At 37.5% G+C, this 27,809-nt stretch overlaps 1 protein-coding gene across 1 annotated transcript; it reads right to left on the bottom strand.

The window, feature by feature from the left end:
- Positions 1 to 27,501, bottom strand: MTMR6 (myotubularin related protein 6). The gene is made up of 14 exons (XM_027677865.1): positions 27,388 to 27,501; positions 23,023 to 23,139; positions 20,942 to 21,104; positions 19,856 to 20,013; positions 19,009 to 19,137; positions 17,822 to 17,956; positions 16,561 to 16,693; positions 11,999 to 12,108; positions 10,784 to 10,909; positions 9,472 to 9,521; positions 8,510 to 8,710; positions 7,718 to 7,852; positions 7,512 to 7,638; positions 1 to 5,734 (listed from the first exon to the last, which is right to left on the bottom strand). The coding sequence occupies exons 1-14, from the start codon at positions 27,409 to 27,411 to the stop codon at positions 5,474 to 5,476; spliced, it is 1,869 nt and encodes a 622-aa protein (XP_027533666.1). The 5' UTR covers positions 27,412 to 27,501; the 3' UTR covers positions 1 to 5,473.
- Positions 27,502 to 27,809: the final 308 nt, after the last annotated feature.

Genomic DNA, 27,809 nt, shown 5'->3' with positions numbered 1-27,809 from the left:
TTAGATTGGCAATATTAAGATCATTTTATTTTAAGCTTTATGGATTTTGAAAACACGTACAAATAAAATACTTGTTACAAAACTCCATTTGCTGAAGTTTCTCCAGGAATATACATCAAGCATGATTCCAGCACACAGATAAATGACTTCTACAGAGAGCATTACATAGAGCAATAAATGGTAATGAAACAGCCAGTCTTTCCAGATACATTACAATGAAAAGTTTTCTCTCCCTTTGCCACATCTAACATTTGACTAAATGTTTTATTTCTAAATAGCCATGTCTGAAGTTAAAATGTGTAAGCAAACTGACTGTGGAAGTCAACAGGCACTCAGAAGCCCCAAAGGGAAGAGTAAGCACTATTTTTCAAGTTCACTAGTTCAGGGGTAAAAATTCCTGAGAGACAGAAAAACAACCAACCCTTTTTCTTCGATGGAAAGATGCTTGCCAGGGGACATTGCCAACAGACAGCTGTAAAGATAAACTGTAAGACTGAAGAATAATAGTAAGACAGAGCAAGGAAACCAATCTGTAAGGCTAAGTAAGGAGGAATGCCTTGGTGGGGCAGCATGGGACTTCACCAGGGCTGCCTGCTTGCAAGAAAAGCATTCACCAGAAATATATGCAGAGATACAAAGCACAAGATATGTACATGCTAATCTTGTCATTAAGATGGAAAACACCTATAGTTTGTGCCAAAACTATAATCCCACTTAATTTTAAATGGTATGCAACTGACCTCAAGAGTTAAAATACAAACAAGAATAAACAAAATATTGCAATCCAAAGTTACCATCAGGACATTTATTACATGAAGCAAGTAAATCAAGAAACACAGATCCATATATATTTTCTGTTGCTTGATGTCAGTGCAGAACTGCTCAGCTGCAAGTGTTTAACAGACCAGGTCACTGAATTCTCTGGGACCTGGAAACTGATCTCAGAAGCAGCATGCTTCTGACCTTCCATCTCGAGTCCCCAAACTGTTGCTGGACATCAAAACAGCTCTACTTCTTCTACTTTATGAGTCATACCCCTGCAGTGTTCTGTTCCTTGCTACATGCTGTGACAAGGGTCCCCAACTACATCCTTTTCCTTAAGTCTATTGTGCATACAGAAGTTGCGCTATTGAATTATGATGCCGTGTTGATTTTCAATGCAATTTAACATGTAGGCAGGTCAAGCTAACTAGATCAAACATGAGCTCACTCACACTGTTCACTGAGGCTGATCTGAGCCTTCAGAGTAGTGGAAGAAAGCTGCAGTACTTTCAGGTTATTGAAACATCCAAAGCATTAAGAAGCCCGTTACATCCGGCCGACATCTAGCACCACAATAAGCAATACCAGGAGGAAAGTGTGGCATAAACGGTGACAGCAAGTCAAAGCAGACTTCAGCCTAAGGATCTAATTCTAAAGGTTAATACAGGTTTCACAACCAGTACACTTAGCCTGTGATCAGCTACAGGTTTAGAACTATTAGCAAATAAAGAGGAGTTTTAAGAGCAACCTTTAGGTTCTGACCTAAAGATCTATAAATACCACTGGAGGGATGATCTAATTTGAAATCAGATTATCTTTAAACTAACTAGAAAGCAATCATGCTTACACGAGGCCCTCATGCTAGTCACACTTGCTCAAGAGTAGGGCAGGACTCTAAAGAACAGATGTTGACAGCATGTGTCCTGTGCTATTTTAACATCGAACTCCCTTATATTATTTATGTCACTTCCTTAAGAGGACAGTAGTTAAGCTAAGCTACCCCAGCCCCACTTCAGCCCAACTGAGCATCCAGTTACGTGCTCAGTTTAACAGAATGGGAGTAGTAAATTCTCAGAGATTTGCTGATGTGCTACTGTATCAAAAGGCCTCAGGAAAACAGCAACTAGAGAGGAAGAGCACATCATCTTTCCCAGCAAGGCATTCTCTAGCATGCTTATCCTGTGGAAGAGACACATCAAACTGTCAGTTTGTGATAGCTTTCCTTCTACAACACTATTATTCTAGGGCATTTGTTCCACATAGGAATGTGTGGCTTTATGGAAGGACTGCTGTTCCAGTTCTCTAAGTGGACTCTCCAGACTTCAGGCTTTTGCCCTAGATTTAGGTCACTAGTAATTGGACATGTGTAGAAAATGCACAGGCTCAGTTCAGTGTTGCCTAATTAATTTCTTAGTCTGATTTGGCAGTCGCCCTACAAAATAGAACTGTTGGATATTTAAACTTGTATGGAAGAATACCTTATGACACTAGCAAGCCTCCCAAAAAATCAGCCCAACTCTTTTGGTACTAGTGAAATAAACATTTTAAATTGCCTGGAGTACAAAATGAAATAAGTTCTCAGGTGAGACTATCAGCTTGGTTCACTAAAAGAAAAAAGATCAAGCACAGCACAAAATATAGAAATCCAAAGACTTCATGGAGATCTCCTGAAGATGAAGCGCAGAATTGACAAGTGCCAAAGTCTTGCAACCTATGGAGCAGAATCAACTGTACCAATTTTCTGTCTGGAACATTATATTCCCAAGCAACTGGTGAGCGCACCAATCAACCACAAACTAATGTCACAGCTTGAAAGAGAGAGTTCTGCACATTATTTTGATCTGTATGAGGCACCTTCCAGTATTGTAACTGCTCCTGGAGCAGCATATTCATGATGAAGACAAGCTCATCCACTGAAATAAGAATTAAAATTATTTCTGCTCCTAGGCTACTGCCACAGTTTTTTAGTCAACTTGATGTTTTTTAAACCCTTCTTGAAGGACACAGAACAGCCCCACTGCACTCAGTCCTGGCCATCCTGCCAAGTTTTCTGTTGGAGCTCACTTCACTACGATCTATTCACTTCACCACAGGTCCCATGTGCTTTAGGTAGTTTTGGCTTAAGCCTAAACAGCAAATGAGAAGAGACAGATGCCTCTCTGCAGGAACTTTTCTCACTGGTGACCCTGGGAGTTGAGTTGGCAGAGCCATCTGAACCTCCTAAGATGGCTGCTCTACAGAACAGCCTTATAAAACACTATTCACATATTAACTGGAGTAAAATATTTACTTCAGATCAGGAAGTATTGCATTATTTGACAGAGAAACAGGTTTGGTGCCTAAGCAGACAGTTTTGTAACATTTTAAAAGTGACCTAACATGCCCACCTTGATTTAAAATAAAATGGCATTCTGATTCCTTTCGCTAAGAAGTGAACTCTGCCAATTAAAAGGACCGGAAGACTGAAATGAACTCACTATAACAGTACTGAAAGGCAAGAGATCTTCTCTCCAAAAGCCTTATATAAAGGGTTACTCAGATGGCTGTTAAAGTAAAAACAAAATACAGTGATATTTGAAAAAAAGCTTAATATAATCTTTTGAGTCCATAAACTCTAAACAATAAATATGAAAAGTGTACATGGCACAACAGAGCAGCTAAATAAAAAAAAAAACCAAGTACAACTTGATAACACTTACCTATATTCTCAGTGATAAGTCTGCTTGTGATATAATACAGGCTTAATATACAAGATGTTTTTCCAAAGAAAAACCACAGAACAAAGTTAATACAGAAGGTGAAGGAGGAGGGGAGACAATAAATAACAAGGCACAAAAACCTCTCTTGTTGCAACCCTGTAAGGCACCACTTGTGCAAACGTGAAAACTATCAAAACCTGTAGTGGAGAAATTCTAAATCTCTTTAAATAACTGGATAATGTATTTTAAATATGACAGTATATGCTTATGCCTTTTGGAATAAAAATACTTACGAACCTTTATTTACACCAAAAGGCTTTTAAAAAACAAATTAGTGAAATGGGTGAATCAATAGCCAAATACAAGCGTCACAGCTAATTTCTCCCAGACAGCTTCAACAAGTGCAACTTGACCGTGACCTATATTGGCCTTGCTAATAGAGTCCTGGGTCCAACACAGTGCAGAGGGAAATGCTGCATATCAAATTATGTAGCATGCCAGTAATTTTGACAAAACGCAGGGATTAGGGTGAGAATAGACTTATTTTCACTTGAAACCAAAAATTATTTAAATCAAGAGAAAAAAGGTTAGTAGCATTAATCTAACATCACACCCAGGGATCTTAATACCCAAAGCTGTAATTTAAGAACTGGACACCAATATTTTTCTTCCTTATTCTGTTATGTGCTCAGAAAATCTATCATGATACAAACTTCAGCAAAAACCTTCTCTTTTACTAGAAAATAACAGATACCTAATTAAGCTTACAAATAGTAAGTTTCCCCCTTTTTTCTTATGTCCCATGATCTCTACTGCATCCTGCTAGAAATTTTTCTCCTCTCTCCAATTACATAAGAATCTCCAGATGATACTGAAGTTATTCACAATACACACAGGTTGAACAAGTTTTTACAAGATGAGAAGGGCTTTTCACTAATAACCAAAATTTTCTTCTAATGAAACATTTAGGAGACACTCAGTTTCTCATGAGCTTCAGACACATGAATGATTTTTTTTTTCCCCTTGGGAACAGTATCAGTAGACTACATTTGCGGAAGTTCTGTTTGCAGTCTTGCAACTTGAACAACTGCACAGCACACAGTAAATAATCTAAAAGAACCTGACTATTCAGTTATTAGCTAAGTTTTGTTTTCTTATGTGACATGTCTTATTCTACATGTAAATACCTTGTGCCCAAATTAAAACATTTGAGGTCAGACAACCTGTAGCTTCAGTGATGCTCCATCTACTGAGCTGCCAGAGAGGAAAATCAGGGCAATCTATTATATTTTAAACAACAGAGGAAATGGAAGAAAAAACACTCTTAAATGGTAAGTTAACATTCATATAGCTATTTGCTGAAAGGCTGTGCCAGCTTAGGCATGCTTCATTCCTTATATTCAGTCCTCTTTTAAGAATATAAAAATTTGAGCAAATACAATGTAAACAGAGCCAGGTAGACTGCAGTAGTAAAGAACAATATAATTGATCTGACAGGTTTAAGGCCAACTATTTATGATTTGAAATGTGTCATACTTTTCCATGGCACTTAATACACTGAATTTAATACTGGATGACATTAAACAAGGGTATACATATTCATATCTAATGCGATATATACATGTAGCTTCAGTCCTTAAAATAGAAAGTTCAAGTTTTCTTGTCCAAATCAAATCAGTTTGTGAAAGACCACCTGTGGTTTCCCATAATGAATAAAGTAATATTACTACTTTAATCAATTTAGTGCAAACTGACCTACGTCCAAAGACATACCATTCCTTGATTTTTAGTCACTACTTACCAAATGCCCATTTCTTTTAACAAGACAACTAGACTTTTTTTTTTCCCTTGAAAGAACAGCAAACACCTGACAACTAGCATGCTGTTCTAGTCTACATTAACAAAACTTGCTGATATACAAATCATGTTTTGGTCATGCAGCAGAGACCCATCCTCAAAATAATCCATCTCTCCATTCAATCAGTCAAGAAGAGCGCAGTGACAGATTTTAATTAGCAGGTCATCCTGGCCACTCCGTACTCCAAGCTGACAACAGCAGGCTCAGCTTTGGAGAACTCGGACACAAGCTCACTGTAACGATTGTCTGCTGTGTTGCTGCCCTCTATAGTTCTCATGCCATCATTCCCAGGGATCGGCGGCTGCTCCTTCTTGAAGCACGGAGGGGTCTTCAGTGCCACGGGGGCAGGATGAGCAGACTGCTGGTGTTCCTTCACAAGGACCACATCTGACTGCCCGTTTCTCTGCTTTATTTTCTGAAATACAGAGAATAGTTACAAATAGTGGGCATGACTCTTTACCGATAATATCCTGCTTCAAAAGGAAGTGAATCCCCTTCTTTTGCTGGCCAACTCAGCATCTACAGAATCCTGTATGACATACCCTAGGCTAGATATGTAACAGTCATGTTAAGTGTTAGGCCATTGCATATTACATTATTCTCCACAGCAGATGCTACAAGCACTGCTTGCTTAAAATTTGTAGCTGAGCAGAAGACAGAAAGGTTGCCTGCCAATTAACAAGCAGAGAGCTTGCTAATAGTAACTGGTAATTAGATGAAACTTGCTATTAAGTAGATTATGAGTCTCTCTTAAAGACATAGCAGTTTGATACCTAAGCCTACCAAAAGACTTCGGATCCAAAAAATACTAATACGTTTTGTTCAAATGCAGGAATATACTAAAACATGTCAACTGAAAAGCAGGACTGGAAATAAGGACCTATCCTGCAAGCATGAGCAAGAGAATAGGAAAGATTTGGATTAAGGGTTTTTTCAGTTGTGTGGTTTGGGTTTTTTATTTGTTTGTTTTCATTTTGTTTTTAATTCAAACTCACTCACCCAGTAACTGGGAGCTTGCACTAGTTAACTGAACAGATTTGTTTGTTGGTGTATTTGTATTCTATTAGAATGGAGACTAAGTCCAGAAGACTTTGGTGTTTCTTGACATCAATTTTTGAAGATGGAAACGGTAGTAGCAAAGTCTACATCAAGATTTCAAACAAATATATCTCTTCATCACTCAAGTGAGAAATGTGGGCTCAGGTGAAGTTATCATCTTGGAATGAGGTTCTAGAAAATTCAAAACTGAGACTTCACTTTATATCTTGCTTATTCTTTAGATTGCTTCATCTTGAGTTTTCATCTTGTTGCTTCAATTGTATAAAAACTTTTAAATATACAATTAAGATTTGAAATAGTATAAGATTAAGTGACCTGCATTCATTACATTACAGTAGGATCAGTTTAATAAAATCTTCCCTCGTAGAAAAGCTGTACTTCCCCCTTCTCCCCCCAACATAACAAAAAGGAGCGTGTTACCTTTCCAGCCAGTTACAAGAAGTAAAACTGATAATCAGAAGACTTTTGCATTCCTCAAAACATATTTTGAAGTTTCAGCACCTTAACTGACTATAACAGAAGTATCAATTAAAAGCCACTAAGTCATACTAGAATAAAATCAGATACAGCCTATCCTGGCTGTTTACACTAGCACCTAGAAGTCAATTATATTCATCTTATCTCTGTATTTAGCTCTGTCTTGAAATAAGCATTACAACGTACATGACCCATAATTATGGTGACTTACAACAGCATGCACCTGCGTATGAAGTCAAAAGGACAATACTTACTACTTCTATTTTAGTAGGTATAATGGGAATAAAACATTTTCAGTCTCCTTGGTTTAGCAACACAACTGTAGCTATCATGGATACCTTTTTATCCAAGGTAAGTTTCACAGAAATTTAACCTACATTAAAATATCTTCAGTAATGCTTTGATAGTAGAAGAACTTTTACATAGTGCAGTTCATCAGTAAAGCAGAATGATGCCTAAGAGCAAAACATTGGCTGCATAGTCTGGCATTCATCACAGAAGCATACAGTGGAAGTCAAAAGTCAACATTACACAGAGTAAGTGCCAGGCATACAGTAGTGACATTGACATGAAAGCTAGCAGCATTATTACAACTTTAAATGTGAATTTGAAAGACAAGAAGTCACACATACATACACTTATTTTGTAATACTTACAGCTTCCAGTTCTTTAATGTCTTCTTCCAGTTGTTTATTTTGCTCACTCAAATTCATTATAAGATTGAGCACAGACTGCCTGGGATGCATACTTCGGTCAAACTGATGGTACATATTTCTCCAAAACCTGTGTGAAGCAGACAGTTTTAACTATGCAGGATAATGACAAAATTGAAGAAGAGATACTGTGTCTTATTTAAACTTACTTAAAATTGAATGATACTGTATTAGGCTCCAAAAGAGTTAGTTCTGGCAAAAAGTCTGGATTATATAGAGGATTCCGATATTTCTTTTGTTCTGCCAAAAGGAATGGCCACAAGGAGTAGGTCTTCTCTTTTACTCTTAAAGCAAAAAGAGATAAAAGTCAACACAGTGACTGCAAGCAAAAAAACAGAAGCTCTTCAACTAATAAATCAATCTTAAAAAAAAAAAAAAAGTTACCAGAAATACTTATGAGTCTTGAATTAAAAGCTCTTAGTAAAATCAACTTCTTCCTGGCATATGCTAACATTGGATAGAAATGCCAATTTTAGAAGTACTACTGCTTTTAAAATACAATGTGAGACAAACTGACAAAAACTTTACAGAAGTTTGCCAGCTGAAAGCATTGGAAGCTACCCTGTTAATTCTTCCAACTGGCTAGTCTTGAGCAGGCAAGAATTTTAAGCTTGCCTAAAAAGAGATTGGGGAAGGGAACGAAGTGATACTTTCAAACTTAAGCTTACCTACTTTGAGAGGAGAAAAAAAAAAAAAAAGAGGAAGAAAGGTACCTTAACTTTCCCTACGAAAAATCAGCATGGGATTTTCTCCCAGAATTAGGAAGACTGTCTCCAGAATGCAAAAGCACAAGAAGCACTGCTGTTCCCTGATGCAGTTCAACATAATTTTCAGTACTACCAATCCTGCCTCCATTTCTATTCAGAGCCTAAAATGAAGATTCATGCGAGTTCTTAGTCCGACAGAATAAACAAAAGACACATTACAATGTGCCTGCTTACTTTAATTCTTCTCGTTCTTTTTCACAGTTTCCAAGGAAGTTACCAAACTGGCATGAATGGACATGTTCATGGATTTGAAGGAGGAAAACTTCATTGTACTCAAAGGCTTGTGGAAACTGCTCAGTCAGATTCCACACACATTCTAAAAATTGGGTGAACACTGGTGAGATCTCCTTTGGATCACCATCCAACTGACAACATCTGAAAAAGATTCCATAAACAGATTGAAACTGGTTTAAGTTAGAAATCCAAAAAGTCTTACCTGCAATTGTTTTTAAATGACAGCACATTAATTAGATTCTAGCCTTGGATTGGAGATTGAGCACCTTACTTCAAGAACTGGGGCAATTTTGGAATAGAAATAAGTCTATATTTAACCTGTTTTTCTAACTTATAAGTAATCACACATTTGTATTCAGTACAGAATAGCAACATAAGACAGTTAAGTTCCTTTGTGTCTATTATCTTCACAGTCTTTGGAGTATATCAGCTAAAAGCAAATTAACAAGCAGTAAATAGCAGCAAGGCTATTGTCATAGCTGATGACAGGCAGATCAAGGGAAAAAACAGAACTCTGAACATACAGGACTTCTAAAGATAGGAGTGACTTCATCATCAAAGTAAACATAAATGTAAACTCTTCTTTAAAGACGTCAAAACTAAGTGTTTCATATTGCCTAAATAGCTGGGACATAGCCTTAGATTGGTTTTGCACTGTCTATACATATGTGCAGACCTAGCTGCTGTCATCAACACTTGAGAGCAGGGTACCAGTAGTACTAAAAATTTATGTCTACAATATAAATTAATTATCCAATACATATTTGAATAAATAGAATACAGTGCATTGTTTACTGAAAATAGCTTGCTGCTAAACTACTGCAGCGTTGCTAGAAATTTAACATCCACAATCTTAGTTCAGTTTGCTGTATACATTTTACTAGATTGGAGGAGTGAACTACCTGTCAGAGAACTTGTGCCCAAAAGAGATCCAGTCTTTCTCTATCAAGACCTAGAGGGTAAACAAACCAAATTCTCATGAAAAATGTTACTCAATCTTACATCTTACATGTATTAAATCCACAGGTTATCCATATATTGTATCAATAAATCTGATTATTTTGTATTCTGATTAAATTGTATTAAATCTGAGTCCAACTAATAAGAGTAGGAACAACCATTTGTCACTTTGTAGCTTCTTTATTTTCTTGGAAGCGTTTCAGAGGAGATTCTCAAAGCACATTTCCAAAACTAATAAAAAAGTTCAGCAACTTGCTAATCAGATAATTGCTCTTAAGCCAGACTCACTTTAAGTATAATGTATGACTTCACTAGATTATCAACTTTCAAAATATGGCAAAGCATAGGAAAAATTTTAGTATTTCATTCCTGCTATCTTAGTTTACATAAAACCACACAATATAATCTTTCTAACACTTAGAGCAGTAAGTTTGTTAATATCAACAGTAGCTTGTTTTATCACTTCACAGAATCAAGCACCAAAAGGAACAAAGTACCATCTGACCATTGCAGAAGTCTTCACAAAAATCTAATTGAAAGCGAGGAGTAAACAAACCCAAAGAGACTAAATTACTTCCCTAAAGATTACACACATTCTCACTATTCACAACTTAATCCTCTTCCAATTCATCTTCAACTTCACTTTCATCGCTTGTAATATTTGTGACAGTTCTAATCAATATATTGTAGTAGTTTTGTGTACTATCCCTACGGAGTTCCCGTGACACCTTGCCTTGCCACTGCAGAACTACTGATTTTCCTACTTTAAAATCTGGAATAATCATACCGAAATTTCTCCTCCTCTCTATGGAAAAATGAAGAAATTTAAATTGCTTAAACATCCTCAGGCACTGAGGGAGTTGTCATTGTTACATTTTAAAAATGTTGATTTGGGGACAAGTGATAAAATACAGAGCTGCTGTAATTTAGTACATCTGCTATCTGACATAAGCACTTTGGACTATGTTACAGATAATGGGCTTTTTTGGATGCAAAAGACAATCATTGCAACATTTCTGCATGGTGCCTAAAGAAATCTGCTATTTGTATTTCAGTTTTTTAGATTTTAAATAAATGTTCTTTCCAGCAGAAAGTATTTCTGTAAGAAATATTTATCAGTATACTGCAAATCTCATTTTATATTTGTAACCACACAAAAAAAGGCAGTATGTTTACACTGCTCCCTTTCACACTCGAACATTTTACATCTTTTATTTACCAAGGAAGAGCTCAACAATGCAACAGTTAGCTTACCATGAATCCTTTGATTGTTCTGTAATAGGAATCTAGTAAGAGAGCTCCAAGAGAGCAAACTTGGGAAGTCCTATCCCAGCCATCTGAGCAGTGCACTAATACACTTGCGCTCTCCATCGCTATTGCCTACAAAACACAGTTGTTTCTTGATGAATGTTCTTTTCCAGACAAAAGTCAAAATTTAGTAGATAAATAAAAAAGCTACCTTTATCCCAAACTCATAGCATAGGCCATTTTATTTAACTAAGCTAGAAAAACGTTTATTATGAGGAAAGGATTTAAAACTGTCAGAAAGCTACGAATCTCTCCATGGAAGTATAGAAAACTCCTTACAAAGAAAAGAAATTCCACCACCACCTTTGTGTAAGCTAACATCTCCAGCGGCTCCCAGTTCTCTTTCTCTCCCTTATAAAACTAAACTTACAAGAAAAGCTCGCAACGTATACTAAAAAAGAATTAGACTACAAATTACAGAGTATAGATTAAAAAAAAAACAACACCACCAACACATCATTAAAGATACTCACTTCTTCATCATTATACTACACAAAAGTAAAGGCCTAGGAAATGTTTATTAGCTTCAGCTAACAAATGAAATCCTATTAGCTCAGATGTTTGTGAGGGTCATCTTTAGGAAAATCATCCACTTTTAACTCAGTTAACTCCCTGTTATTTCACCTAGTAAAAACAAAGATCCAGTTTTTTTCTTCACCAAGCCCTCTCAGGTCAAGCCCTTGGCTTCGTAAGTGCCTAGCAAAGGCAATTGTTCCCCTGAATTCCTCATAAAGAGTCCCATATCCTGGCCAAATGAAGTCAGCATAGCCACTTTGGCTGCTCTGCAATTACTGCCCCAGGAGTTGTTTTTCAGGGTGCACTAAATAAGTTTGTTCCATCCTCCTCCAAAGTGGTTACACCTTTCAGAAATACCTAAAGAACCAGGAAGCATAAGAATCCATTTATCTCCCAGCAAGATGACCAAATAGCATTCAAAAAATCCCAAAACATTACCTGGCATAAAGAAATGAAGAAATCAATCCAATCATAAAGAAACATGTAATACTTAAACCACCATATCCAATGTACCAGTATACATACTAAACACCTACGTCCAGAAAAGGTCAGTTGCAGAATTTTACACATTACATAACATTAAGCATAATTTTGCCTGGTAGCAAGTCAACTTCCTATCACACAAAGAAGCAGCATGCAAGTTACCTTGACTAGGAAGACAGCAGCATCCACCACAGCTTTGATGTGACGCAGCCATCCAGAATTCTCCAAACCAGACAAGAAGTCATTGACAGACAAACCCCTTGTGCCACTGACTGAAAGAAACCAGAAGTTAAAAAGCCTTAAGTAGTTGCAGCTACGTGAACCCTGCAATGTAGAAAGAAGAATAATTGCATTTTGTGTCTAATCTCCTGTGCTGTAAGTTGATCAGAAATCTAACAGGAAATCACCACTCAAATGGTTTAAGGGAGGGGTACTACAAAATAATCTCCATCCAGAATTCAACTCTGTAGACCTACAGTAATCACAAGTGACAAGATCTGTGTCTTTCTGACAAAATAACATTCCGAATAAATCCACTGGTTATCCCCAACAGGGAGCCTTACCCTTGTCTTACCAAGGAAGGAAATGCAAATGCCAAAGGCTTACCAGAAATACTTAAAGATTACTACTACTAGTAGGAAGTAGCTGCATCCAGACAATATACACAGTTCAGAGTAGTCAGACTGCCAGAGTTTCATCACCTCCACCCTGCTTAGGAGAATAAAGTGCCATACAAGGACACGGTGAAGAAATTAAATCCATTGAGATTTTGTCTACCTCCAGACTTGACACATCACATTTCTGACTGATCTCCACCATTCTTCCGTAATATACTTTGATGCTGTAACAATAATGCCAATTGAGAGGGCAAGGAAGAACTCGAGTTAAAGAAAAGATGCCTTGCAGCATAGCAGCAAGCAACGTAGACTAAAAGCTTCTCACACAGACAATTACCAATTCACAAGAGACAGATAACCTGGTTCTTGTACAATTTTAAGTAGCAACTTACACAGTTACACTACTGTCTGAATATGACAAACTTTTGGCAAAAAAAAAAAAATTTGCTGGCTAATATAACTTTAGCTATGTGTAATTCTAAGAGAAGGTACCTGTGGCTGCCACCTACAAAAATACCCGCCCTTGCTGCAGTGGAAGCCTACTTTCCACTAAGCTTAACAGTTGGTCTTGATGATCTTAAAAGTCTTCCAACCTAAATGATTTTATGATTCTAAACTATTGAGCCCCAATGAAAATAAAAAGGCTCTATAGATGAAAGCCAGCAGTAGGGATATAACAGCTCCAAAATAATCTTTATCTCTGATCATGGAAGGAAGTGAGTCAGCAGCAAAAGTAGAGAACAAAATTCACCAAATCCCTCTGTGACGCAGTTTCATATTTAACCAAGGCCCCTGATGTAATGAAGGCTATAAACTCTTAAACCGCTGCCTCGCAGAGCTTTCCTGTATCTGCACTAGATGTTTCTCAGCTTTCAGCCAAACAAGTTTTGGTACACTCCCCATTGCTCAGGAAGATTTGTAGTGCCGAATGCCGCTGAATACTAGAACAAAGACAGGCTTCCAAACAAGTATTGCAGCACCTTTTCTAAAACCCATAGATCTTTGTCATCTACTAAACTATCTAGCAAACGATAGCACAATGACGTAACAAAACATCAAGAAACCCCTGGATACAAGACCTAATTTTAAAGGTTAGTCTGTAGATATCAGTAGAAGCAAGCTAGTTTTCCCTTGTCTTTGAAAGAGCATCATTAGGCAAGAGTTCCACTTCCAAAAGGTCTAGCACATGGAAGAAATCAGGAGAAAACTACTTGATCCTTTCAGCTAGCTCACATTCTCTCTACATCAGTGGTTCCATACACCTGTTCAATCACAACAGTACACAAACAGGTCTAGCACTCAACGGTAAAGGAAAGAAACTAAAAATAGTCAAATATCTGGAAATTCAAACATCTGCAGGGAAGGGACTGGACAAACAAGGCAATGTCTAGAGGTACTCATGGTAGCTCACCCTCACATTCTGTACCTTTTGATTTAAAGCAGAAGCTTTCCAACTAGAAAACAAACAGGTTTCCAGCCCTCAGTTTGTTTTCACCCAGATACTGCTGTCAAAATCTGCTTTTGATCAAAACTTTTAGCTTGGCAGAAATATTTCACCACTAGTATTTCCCTCTTCTAGTTAGATGTCTATACTTTTATAAATGGAGGCAGAGATAGGAACACATATGTTGAGCCCATAGAGTTTCTATTTCTGTGAATTAACAAAGGCATTTTTATACTACTTGGTGATTAAATAAAGAAATTGCATTGACACTGTTCCAACACTTACGTGCTGAAAAAAAGTAATTTTCCAGATCCTTATGGTCTTTTATAGGGTCAAAGATGATTTATGGTACCACTAAGATGTTTAGCTACTTCACAAAAAATATAATTCAAGACAGTTTTGACTCTATGGTTGCCATCATAAAAAACACAAGTCCCAAAACCTCATCATTCCCTTGCTTATTTGTCCTTATTCACACTACTGCCTCAGGCAGCAGTTTAAGAGGTGACTAGACCTGCAGACTGAAGGACAGTGGGTTGCAGGCAGAAGTTGTTTTTTAACAAATAAAAAAACCTAAACAACCCCTTCCCCCATATACAAAACCCACAAAACCCCCTCAGTTAACACACTTCCATCATCAAAATATATGTAACAGATCACAGCAGCTATTACTAAGCCTTTTCCTTAAATATTTCCTGCAGAAATGCTGCCTCTGACATACACAAAACCTTTTTGCTGATTAGAGTTCCATCTTTTCTGACATGCAGTACTATATTTTGAATATATGAAACCCGAACTCTGTATTTAATGTCACAGCCACAAATTCAGTCTATGTGAAGATTCTCCCATTAGTGTTGTAGTCTGCCCATCAGGGGGGCAGTCATGTTCATAACTGAAGAAAACTATTTTAGGAAAGTTTGGTTGGGAAGGATTATGTCTTACATTCCACTTGAAAGCGGAATCATCAGATTCTGAAGGAATTCTGACACAGAACCTAGGCGCAAGACACATGCCAAAGAAGAATAACAGTTGTTTGTCACAAAAAGCCCAAACAACTGAGGACAGTCTCAGTTACAATGGCCCTTGAACAAACAAGGTCATTGATATCGCATTCCTGATTTGAGAACATTTAGTTCAGCACGTTCAGGGAAAGTGAGTACACAGAAGCTAAATGGCATTTTCCTCATTTTAAGTGATGAACCAGGCATCTAAATAGTAAATTATTGCATAAGTCCCTAAATTTTAAGGGTCCTTCCTGCCCCTAAAGAGGATTCTAATTCTAGAGTGGCATTCAGCAAAACCAGTGAATTATACAGACTGAACAGTGGTAAAACAATTGTGTTCATTTACCAAAAAACCTGATCTGAAGAACAACTAATAGACATCACTCATGATTTTGTTTCAATCAAGTTTAAATAAATCAATTCTCCACATGAGGAAAAACTAAAACATATTCCATCCTTAAAGAAAGCTACAGAAACATAGTAAGTACTGTTGGTGGGATGCTAAGTCAAGTGGCTAAGAATATGAACTCTGCGAAGCTTAAGTGTGTGACACACGTATTTCTGCATCAGACCCTACTACACAGGAGTAGGGCTCTTAAAAAAGTAGAAATACTTACTGGTGAGTTTTCTAGAATTGAAGATATTAGTAAAAGAAAGAGGGATTACGCCAAACCTAAAAACTGAAGCTCAGGATCACACTTCTCATCTTTCCCCTAGAAAAAGTACATGCAGGAATAACTGGAAAAATACATATTATCAAAGTTCAGTAGGATTCTGTGCAGAGTGCCTGAAGAATAGGTTAGCAGCACATACAGGCTCAATCAAAGCGAAGTAAGACTACACCACTAGTCTGTGAGATTTCTTGACTAATGTGGCCAGAACGTCTTCATCAACATAGGCTTCCATACAAGCGTAAGCCTTCTCCATGACTGGATATATTTGCATATTTCTGGAAGCCAACCACTTATACATGTATTGTCAGGTGTGGAACCCAGACTTCTGCCACTGTATTCTAATCTCAGTATTAGTACTCCACAAAGCATCTTAAATTTTCTCTCAGCTGTTTACCTAAATACAATACTAATGGAATTATGAACATACTTCTGACTCTCCATTTTCACCACCAGGCAGTGAAAAGGCAGGCAGTGGCATGGTGAAGTGGCTCACATTTTCCCTGCCCCCTTCCCTACAAACACCTACAAGCACAGAAGTGGCTCACCAGGTCAAAGAGCTCAAGTTTCGTACAGACCACATGCTCATTGTAAATTCTGTGGACCAAAGTGCTCCTTGAAGAAATGATATTCTGTATAAGAAAATGTATGTACAGACAAACACTATTTTGTGTATTTCCATTACATTGTACCCACGCTTAGAAAACACAGCAGTCTTTCCCACAAGCCACTGACATACTAACCAAGTTCACTCAAGACATACATGCCATTCAATTTTCTTCAAAACAGCTCCATGCATTGGGTTTACAGTTTGAAGGTAAAGGTTTAAGGTAATTCATTACCACAGAGCAGAGCAAACTAGTACTAAACATAGAGCTGGGATAAAATATAGAAATATCGATGCAGCTTGTGTAAGATATTATTAAAGACTTCAGAAAAATACTCATCCTATTTTCATATACGTTATGATAGTACAGTTAAAACATACCTTCCAGAAGTTTTTGTAAGCTGGATCTCATTACATGAATATTTTCAATGCCAACAAACTGGAACCTAATGTTAGAGTAGTTGTCTTCATTCTCATAGCCCTTCCCAGCAGCTCTGTTTGCCATTGCATTAAGCTTAAAAGAGGAAAGTAAAAATACTGATAAACAGTACTTGAAATAAAAATATCAAAATAAGAAACATATGTCATGCAATTTCAGTGGAAGACATAGGGAAAAAAACACAAGAGCACATAGTATAAACAGATTCTAATAAACAGTTTATGACAAATCAACTTAAAAGCATTAAAGTCTAAGAAAGGGACGATGAATAAAAACCAAGCTCTATATTTAGAGTTGACATATCTGAATAATGCATAGTAATTTCTTATTCTGTCCTCTATATTCCTACCAACAAACCTTCACCTGTTTCCAAACATTTTTGAGCAAAGACACTACAAAAAAAATCACCTAAAAAGCAAAGAGTAAGACTCAGACTTTTCCAGCTTCTCTGTTCAGACATTTGAGTGAAATTAATACCAATTGAAATGCAAATGGGTCTTAAAGAGTGGGAGTTACCCCACACATTCCAACACAGGTCATAACATAATTCAACTTAATAACATAACATAATCCAATTTAATTAGACAGTGATGAATTACAGTGGTGAGGCACTGGAAAACGTTGCCCAGAGAAGCTGGGGATCCTAGTAGTGTTCAAGGCCAGGTTGGATGGAGGTCTGGGCAACCTGGTTAGGGGGGGTTGGAACTAGGTGATCTTTAAGGTCCCTTCTAACTCAAACCCTAACCCTAACCCTATGGTGACCTCAGAAAGCTACAACAGAATTTCCTCTACTTCTTCCTTGCTAAGACAGACAGTTTGCACAGATCACTTACACAGAACACAGTACTTCCTCCCATTCCAAAAGAAACCCCAACACAGCTCATCATTTCATGAATTTCATTTCAAACAGTTAAAATTACTTTGATCCCGCTCAACTACTCATTTCTTAAGTATACCTTTAAATGAACCTCTCCAAAAGTTCAGCACCATATTCAGTGAATTCTAGCTGAGTCCTGAGATAGATTCAACTCCTTTAAGAAAGCAAGTAATTAAATGCCTCCATAAAGAGGCCTTACCTTCTCTTTAAAACATTTTTGCTCATGAGGGAGTCATACTTCACTCCAAATTTTTCTGAATTACACTGTATCCCTGTATTCTATTGCCCAGGAAAAGAGCCTTGTCTGAAAAACCTGAAGTACATACCTTCGGCCTGGTATCCATGACATACATGTAGCGATTTGAAGGATTTGCTTTACTGATGGCTTGCAACATGTGTTCATCTTCCAGGCACCTGGCACTGAAACCTGAGAGAGGTTGACTGCATCTGCAAATTGCAGCCTACCACAGAAAACAAAGAACAAATTAGCATCAGTGTAATACCAGTAGTTGAAATGCCTTGCATAATTCTAAAGAGACACGGAAACAAATTGTTTTATTCAGCAGATAACATCACTACACTGAATAAAGTTCAGGTATTCCAACTTTTTAAGCACATTACTTGGAGACCTTCAAACACAGTACTTACAATTTAAATCCAAAGGTTTATCAAAACATTTTTTCAGGCTTATCTACATAGGCAATGTATCAGTTTACATAATGGACCTAAAAACCCACAAAAAGTATAGGCTGGAAAAAAGTACACTTTAGCAAAGCAAGTTACTCCCTTAACATGAAATGGATTATGTTTGGTTTTACTAACACAAGTATGACTTCATTATTGCAAGCGCAATATGTTATTATCTAATGTAATTTTTGTAAAGTAATTTTCAATAATATGTTCTATTTCAGAAGGTATTGGGTACCAGAAGGTATCTTGCAAATAGTAATTATCTTCAAATCCATCTAGCTTCACAGTCATCATTCATAAATTCTTCAACTCAGCAAGGTGATTGTCTTTCTCTCTCTCCATATTACCCCCTAGCTGAGACAGACTGCTTTACGCCACTCTCTGTAAAATCTTATTTCTCATCCTGTAGGGGTTTTTACCTTGCAAATAACTCCTTGGAGAACCAATTCTATTCTTCTGTTAGTTTTGTTTGGTTTTTTTTTACCCGCCATTTTGACCTAACAGATTTTATTCCGGATACATCAAGGAACATAGATCCTTTAACAGAAAGCTATCTTCAGTTACTTTAATGTCAGTTTCTGAAAACTTTAGGAAATTCAACCGATTATCAACTGATTACTTAAGGATTTCTTGTAAACTGTCTTAGTTTAACTCAGCATCCTGTTAGGCACCACTAGTGTCAGCTTTATTTAAGGTTATCATGAGTCACACCATTCTCATACAAGTCACTGTACTTGAACATCCCTACCTACACCCCTGAACTACTGCCAAGTGTTGAGAAATACTTTTCAGCACATTTATGGTAAACGAAGACACATTATACCTCTTTATTTTTATGATAATATGACAACACTGGGAATCTTCCTTTGCTTCTGAACTTGGAACTACCAACAATTATGGGCTTGCTTGCAGTTCTGGGAACATAAAGTTCTCTAGGATAGGTTTCACAAATCTGAAAGACACAGATACACAAAGAATTTTACACGCAAGGCACAAAGCCTATCCTAGTTTTATTGTATTCAATTTGAAAGATATTAGGTGAAATAAGAAATAAGAGATAAAGGATAAACACTAACATGTTTCTCTCTAGATATGTAAATAACTCAGATGAGGAGATGAGACACAGATAAAGTAGTACAAACTGGTATCTAAGTTACACAGCAGAGTACTGCCCATACTGGCATTCAGTCTCAAGAATGCAATTCTTCAGTAGAAATGCTAAGAATATGTTTCAAATAAAATACTGAAATTATTTCCCTCATTTTTTTGTATTTGCAGACTACAAAGTAAGATGAATTCTAATCTAGGAATCACCAAACACTGCAAATGCTAAAGTAGAATCCTGCTCAGTTAAGACAGAAATCACAAAGCTGAAGAGCAACAGAATCGCTGGGGCTGGGCTTCAAATAGGTAACTATACTCTAAGAAACAACCCCAAAGAATCCATGCACACATACTCTCTCAATGAGGCCTAGGGAAAAACTTGGGAAAAATTAGAAAGTTGTGAGATTGCACACTGATTAAGCAGTTTACTCTCTCTACCTGCAAGTTTTTGCTTATACTGCAAGCCAAGTGATTTCATAGTATTAGGGTGTTTTCTATAGGCCTAGAATCGGAGCATAAAGCAGGAACAGATTCAGAGCAGAACATATTTCCATTACAACACTTACCTTATAATCACGATTTGCATCAGACAACTGCCAGTAAGCATTTGGCACTCCCATTCTTTTATATTCTTCTGCTAGATCAATAAGCTGCCAGCCTTTGACTTGCTCAGATTCATTTTGTTTTGGATTATAGGAAAAGGCATAAAGTTCTTCATATTTTGCTAAAAAGTAAAGAACATGTAATAGAGAGAAAGTTTCAGGCTTCAAGATTCACAGAGGCAAGACTAAATAGATACCTGGCATGCCTGAAATATTTATTCTGCAACTATCCTACAGTTAACTGACACAATTACAGATACTTAGAGGTAGGTTATGAGAGTTTTCCTGAGTGTACTAGACCTATTTCAGAAGAGACATTTCTAATGCCATAAGGGCAAAGCACAGGTCACAAAATGAAGACTGACAAAACTGAACAAGACAAAAGGCAGAATTACTAGAAGACTTCACAAGAGCTAATAGAACAAACTATTTTAGGAGGCAGGAACTGAAATTTATATCTACTGACCTTTAAAACCAGTAAGTTTTAAAGTTCCCTTTAAAACAAAAAAGATTTCAAAAACTTTCTTCTTCCTAATATGCTATTCACTTATCACAGATGACATTTTACACTGTTCTAAACACAAAGCATAAAATGCAAAAGACCATATTAACTGACAGAAGTCTTTTGTAAAGCTGAAATGGTAGTGTTATTCTAGCATCAATATTTCAGCTTTATTTTTGAAACTGCATGAAATTAGTAACGACTTAGTATTTGCTTAGTAGTTTTTTATCTATGGAACACACAATTAAGCAAGACTATACACATTTATATTCAGGGACAGAAATGTAAAAAAAAAAAATAAAGGGATCTTTCATTCTGTTAGGGAACATCAGAGACCTACAAAAGCCAGACAACACATCTTCTGAATTTTTATGTAGATTAATATTTAATCAATAAAATTCTTTACATACTAAATTCATGTAAGACTTTACATAAGGCATGTTTTTTAAAGAAATAAATAAAAAAGCCATGAATTCACACACACACACATGTCAACTTGTTATCCATGCATATATCCATGCAAAGTCTTTTACAGTGACAAGTATTACCTGTTTTTGACAGCTGAAGCAAAGAGTTATAAATGTCATGACAATCTCTCTCCCTGGGAACAACAAAGTGAACTATCCTGAAGTTCTTGCACTGGATGACAAGGGGGCAGCCAGAAGTAGTCAAGGGAAGTTTTTCCACTGCAGCAATGTGATGATGCAGTATCTGTGACATACAAAAACTCACAGTGTAAGCATGCTGATGAGAAATAAGAAGAGCATACTATTCAGATTAGCAGAGGTAAGACACATTATGCAACGATGAATATGGATTTTGACTAATTTTGTTCATCGATTATAAAAAGAAATACATTTAGAAGCAGAAATCCAAGAGTGACATTTTGGTTATGATACCATAATTGATAAAAATTTAATTTTTCTCTTCTGTCATTTTTAAGTGTTACCTAATGTTTGTAAGAAAGAGTAAATAACCTTCTAAACGCAAAAGTGAGATGCAAAACGCCACTGTGGTTGGTCAGTTTGCTTTAACTTAGCTAACTGACAGGCTTATATCTAATTAGGCAGTGTCCAGACAGGATATCTTTTTTTTTCTAAGGATCTACAGGAACATACTTCAAAATTTTCAAAAAGTAAAAATAAAGTCAGGGAAAAAAATTCAAAGTATAAAAGACACAGAAGATCCTGATAATTTTAGAATTCCAATATTTAACATCTACAGAATGAACAGGAGATAAGAAAAACATCTCCTGTATTACACACTGTGTCATGTAGACATGACAGCCTCTCAGCTAAAAGCTTTTTGACCACTTTAACAGAAGACTGTCACAGCAATGGACAGAAAAAAGTCCTCCCTAGATTTTTATCCGTGTGGCAAATCTACACAAGATTTAGGTAAATGCATGGCCAAGTAACAGCTGTTCAACTGTGGGAAGAAAGGCAAAGATACATTACCTCAACAGAACAAGATGTTCTTGATAGAACTTCAATTACCTCACTGAAGCAATCAACTCCTCTTAAATATTGATCAGAATTTGACAGACATCTGAAAACTATGCTGCCGAATATGCATTTGCAAAGAGACTATACCTTGAAGACATTATGATAATTATACTTGGTACTTGCACTGTCATCAGAAATGCAGTACTCTTGAGTATAGGTTCCATTTCCCCAAAATGAAACCTTTTAAGTGCATAGGGAGACACAAGCAAATAATGCTTCTGAATCATGTTCTCCCCAAAAACCCATTTTGTATGAAAGGATAGCAGTTTGGTTTGTACGAAGTTGTACATTGTATCCAAGAATAACAGAAAAATAAATTTTCCTGAAAGCACCATGAGGCATTTAGTCAGACAACCACGATCCAGGGAAATATAGCCACAGGGAAAAAAATTAACCACAGCCAGAGAAAGAAGATTTCATCCTGGAGGACGAAAGACTTAAGGCACTAACTCAAGCTAGGTAGCTGGTCTCCAGTGCAAGGCAGAACTTGATGACCACATATGTGCCACCAGGGCACTGAGTAGAAAAAACTAATGGGAAATGCTGTCCTAGACAGCTTTGATTATACAACATTGGTAATGGTCAACAAGCAGCTGCAGCCCCTTCTGAAATGTTTTATTCCAGAGATGAATACTTCTGAAGAAACAGATGCTTACTGCTCTAAAAAAGTGCATGTTATCTTCAATACTTCACCAAAACCTAGATTTTTGGATTTTTGCTGTCTCATTTAACCTAGATAGAATCTAATTACGAGGTAGTTAACACAGAAATTTTAAACCTGATACTTAAACTATCAAGCAGTCTCCCACTCCTGCCTCTGAATTGCGATGCAAATCAGTTATTTAGAGAAAACCACCACACATTCACTCAGGAATACAAGTGAAGACTATGGAAAAAATTACAGCAGCTTGAATAGAAGTGAACATTTTCAACATTACCTGATGTCAACTGCAGCAGTGTCATGCAAGAGTATAATCTGCAAATTGTTAACTTATTATGATACCATGAAGGAGGAGAGTGCAGGGAATAAATAAGAAGAACGTTTTAGTAAACAAATTCAACCTTGGATCAGGAAGAACAAACGCATCTGGAGAACCCGTGCCACAAGCAATCATTATCCTTACCCATGTCTCTTTCTGGCTTGAATCTATGAATAACAAATGAGTTGCTGTAAGGTATAGAGTTCCCGTCACCGACTTATTGCTCGTGCTGAACCTATCTAGTAATTTCACTTGCTCTACCTGTAAGAAAAAAGAGGAGGGGGAACAAAACTTAATTTTAAATTTTTGCAGAAAGTAAAATCCTAACTTAGCAAAAGCTTTGTCAGTTTGTGCAATAATTTTGAAAACGGTAGAAAACATAACACAGCACACACAGGGCTATTCAGGACAAACTAGAGTGGTCACATAAGCTTTGAGAAGATTGACTAGTTAAAACACCCTATTTCTATACAAGAGTGCCTAATGAAGGCACAACACTAGGCTCGTCAGAATACTTACTCCATACACATTGACTACTGTTATTTACTAGTAAAAGAGACAAGGATATAATTAAAAAAAAAAGAATTATTAATTACTGAGTTTTTAGGCTGCTTCCCCAAAATAGAGTAAATACACACTAACAATTTCCTGTTCTTGAGATGCCAGTAGTGAATTAACAGCTGATCTCAGCAAGATGCTTCACTGGCTGTCTGCAGACTAAAAGCTATAAAGATTATGTTCTCCTGACTCCAGTTGTAGGTATGTACTGTCTTTTACATAATCCTCAACTTTGAAAATCTAGAACATCATAACCCCGCCTTATAGTCAAAATACGTTCTAATGAAATGAAAGTATTATATTAATAATTATAAAAACTCATAGAAATTCAAGGGCTGTGCTGGCATTTGAAGCAGATATTTCAAGCTTGAGTCCGGCAAGGGCAAATGACTCCTGGTATTCCATCAACATTGTTAACTCAATCCTACAGAAAACATTTCAAAAGAAAGTGATTTCTAGATAGCCTGCATTTTATCAGCTGCTTATAACTTCATGGGCTCCAAAGTTTGCTGTATTTGAAGCACACATTACATGATTCTTGGTGTGCAACGACATGAAAGGCAAATGGCTTATCTCCATGCATTCCTTTATTTCTTGGCAGCACTGTCTCATTAATGCCAAGTTAAAGCTCTTTGCCACCATTAAGTGCATGGCAGAACTCCAAAATCTTCCATGCCAGCCAGGCCATCACTGAGATGAGGTGACTAGGAGAGCCTACATCTACTGTGCTGATGTTAAGCCAGTTAATTCATATGTACAAACATATTTATCTCTAAAAGCACATATAAAACACACACAAAAAAGTTTTTTTCAATTTAAAAAAGCCAGTTAATGCAAAATAGAATGGAGGAAATAAAAATATCTACTAGAAGTCAGCATTATTATGATATTCTAGATTTCAGTTTATAAAGCAAAAAAATTGGAAGCTACATGCAATCAGTACTTCAAAATACATTATGCTGAAACCAGCAAAGTATCAGTCCTCAGATATAGAGCAGCATAAGTGAATACAGCACAGCCAAAACAGAGAATTCATATTGGGCAGATCTGTAGCAATAAGTGCTCAGGTACCTGGCACTGCACCTCCCCAGCAAATTGAGAAGTGCACAGAAACTGCTCCAGTTTTGTTCCAGTAACACAATGCACAAAATCCTAGCATGTGAGCTTTCATTCTCCTCCATGTAACAAGGCAGCTATTCTCGAAGTTAGATCAGGGCAGGCATTAGTGCTCCAGCTCCCTCTTACATAGGTAAAGTCTTCAAGAATCTGAAAACTAAATTGTAGATACACTTTTCCTAAAGACAACTGAAATGTAATTTAGATTCAGTCTCCATAGATGACACATTCATTCAAACTTGACTCAAGTTTGTTTCAATGGGTACTCAGCTAATTATACACTTTTTTTTTGATTTTGTTTTGCCTTTTAATTGTGAAGTTTGGCAACTCCTCAGTCATGGAAAAAAGCCATCAGTTTTGAAGACGATGCTTTTGAGAGATTGAAGACCACTACTAAGTTTTAGCACATTTGTAAACAAGGATAATTTAAGTAGTCAGAAGCAATATTCTGATGGTCGCTAGCACTAATAAATTAGTGAGTTTTTAAACCAGTAAGAATTTGAACAGCGACCTCAATCATACATAGTATTTATAGGCAAAGAGTCACCAAAAAGTTTATCATGACTAGGAGTTACATATTACTGGGAAGAAAAAACCCAAAGAAGTGTTCTCATAGAAGAGAGAAGTTGAAACGGAGAGGAAGGGGGAAACTACATTTCTAAGGTCTTGCATTAAGAAAGTGAAAGGATTAAATTCGAACAATTAACCGAAGGCAAAATCAGTTACCAAGATTTTTTCATTGTAACTTTGTATGACATTCACTGAAATTAAAAGGCATTTTCCCTTTCCCATTTAAGTTTTAGGCTTGCAAATGTAAGTTTAGGATTTAGCAGTCAAGCCAAGCAACTTTCCATCTCCAGTAGAAAATCCAGCAGTATTTTCACTTGAACAGATTTGACTGAAGAATTTCCAGTCTTTTCTACCACATTTTGCTTTACAATATCTTTAAGAACACTTTAAAGATTAATTGCAAAATCATAATATTCTTATTTGTAACTTCTCCATCCCATGTTGTGAACTGAGTTTCATCATTTGTTGCTACTTTAGTAGAAAAGTCTCACAAGCAATTTTTAAGTTGACCTCACCTCTTTATTCAACATAAATATGTTGGACAGTTAAAGTTTAGCTTTTTGTGACATTAATTTCAGGTAGCTGTGCTGACAGTTCTAGAAGAATTTTAACGTCAACATTTCTAGCAAACTGAAGTTTGAGGAGGTATAAAACCTACTTCATCATATTCTCCTAAGGATAACAGCTGCCCTGCAGAGAAGCTAACTTGTGCAAAACTACAGTTATTTTAATTTTATTTTACTATTACTTTAATCAAATAAATTGAAAAAAACAAGAGTGCTGTCAGATTAGAAAACACAAGTATGTTTCAGAACAGTTGGAATGAGATCCAACTTGAACCCACAAAAAATCTGAACTTTTAAGACTTACAGTGCAGGTTGTACTTCAGGTTTTTTTGCTTCCTATAACTGTAATACTCAATTATTACCATCTAGCCTATATGCATTTTAATCCAACTGGATATTCAACAAATCAACAGTTTACAAAAAGCTAGGCGAGCATCACATTTGTAATCAAAAAAAATCATGCTATTTCTAGCCATGAAATTGATGTTTTCTGAATGGATAAATTTTTTTGTATGAATTATAAAAATAATTGCTTCAGGTAGTAAGTCTTGTATCTTACAAGTTGTGTTCAGGCCCCAAAAATGTGCAGAACCACCACCTGCAGATGCAAAGAAGTCAGCTACCTAGCCTTTCTAGTCTCAACTGCAGGTTTGAAACTTCAACAGCTCCTCTGCTCATCAAGAGACTTTGGCTTTAGTCTAGTTATCATTTTGAACTCAGCTATTGACTGTAACCATTCAATATTAAGTTCCCAAACAAGGAGTTTCAGGTTTATAAGTAAACAGGTTGATACAGAAACTTTATCTCCCATCTGTCAGCTTGGTGAAAGATTATTCCACCCAGTGAATTAAAGTGTCACTAACAACAGCTTTATCAGAGACCTTCCTCCAGTTTCACACATAAACATACAAATGTATATAAAAAATAAAAGGAGCTATACACATTTATATAAAAGTTATATAAGCTATTACTCAAAAAATTTAAAAGCCTGTTCCTTTATGTAATTACTGGTTATATATCCACCATTTGGAATCGAAGTATGACCACTCCTTTTCTAAACATACCAGTAAATCTACTTTAAAATCAGACTGCCGAGTTCAGGAATTAATCACAATTTCCAGGACCAAACAGAGAAGGGCAGTCTTTTCAGCAGCCCTTGCAGCCAGGCAAGTCCAAAATGTCAACTACAGCTTAGCTGGTATTTTTCTGAATAGCCTAATACACATTGCACATGCACTGACGGCTTGCGTCCTTAACAACACTCACAGCAGTCTTCAAAACAGAAAAAAACAGAAGCGTTGTTTTCACAACAGATTTGCCTCCAAAGCTGGGAAAAGCTGCACGGAGCCACATCCCGAGCACACAAACCAAGTGCAATTCCCTCCCAGACGGCTTCTCCCGCCAGAGAACCCCCCGCTACAGCACAATTTTTAGCATCTTCCCCTCATTACCGAGACGGGGCCCCTCCGGAGCAGCACTACCGAGCTCCCCACCGGAGCTCCCACCCCTTCCAGCGGCACGGGCCGCTCCAGAGCCCCGCGGGGAGGAACAGCCACAAATCGGCAGGAGGGAGGGCGGGAGAACAACAACAACGCCCTCGCCCGCAGCGGACGGGCCGAGCCAGGCAGGCCCTCCCGGCCCCACAGTTACCGCCGCCGTTCCCTGCCGCCCCTGTGCCGTCCCGCGGCGGCGGCAGTACCTTGGTGGTGCGGATGTGCTCCATGGCCGTGCCTGCCCGGCCGCGGCCGCCCCTCGCCCTCCGCGACACAGCCCAGCCGGGGCCGCTCCCCCAGCGCTTCCGGGCACGGCCAGGGCCGCGAGGGGCAGGGGCGGGGCCAGCGCCGAGCGCGCGCCCTGCAGCGGCCCCTCGCGGCGGGCGGCGGGAACGGCTGAGGGGCGGCGAGGGATGAAGGGAAGGGATGGCTGAGGGGCGGCGCGGGAAAATGACCACGGGTAAAAAGATAACGGTACGGAAGCTACAGGGGAAAACACAATCGCTACTCCTCCTGTTGGAACGCGGTCGGCGCACCCGACCTCCCACACTCAATACAATCCAAGGGGGACTAAATGGAGGGTGGAGCGGAGCGCAGACCCTGCGGCCAGACTGTCGAAACCCTTACA

Source organism: Neopelma chrysocephalum, unplaced genomic scaffold (assembly GCF_003984885.1).
Source record: "Neopelma chrysocephalum unplaced genomic scaffold, ASM398488v2 Primary Assembly neopelma1_43, whole genome shotgun sequence".
Classification (NCBI taxonomy): Eukaryota; Metazoa; Chordata; class Aves; order Passeriformes; family Pipridae; genus Neopelma; species Neopelma chrysocephalum.
The sequence above is the reverse complement of the archived record's forward strand: the minus strand, read 5'-3'. Positions and strand labels throughout refer to the sequence as shown.

Coding starts and splice junctions, on each gene's coding strand:
- MTMR6 (XM_027677865.1), bottom strand. CDS start 27,411: ATGGAGCACATCCGCACCACCAAG. Junction 21,105..23,022: donor CAAGCCAGAAAGAGACATGG/GTAAGGATAATG, acceptor TGTATGTCACAG/ATACTGCATCATCACATTGC. Junction 12,109..16,560: donor CTTACAAAAACTTCTGGAAG/GTATGTTTTAAC, acceptor GGTTTCTTTCAG/TCAGTGGCACAAGGGGTTTG.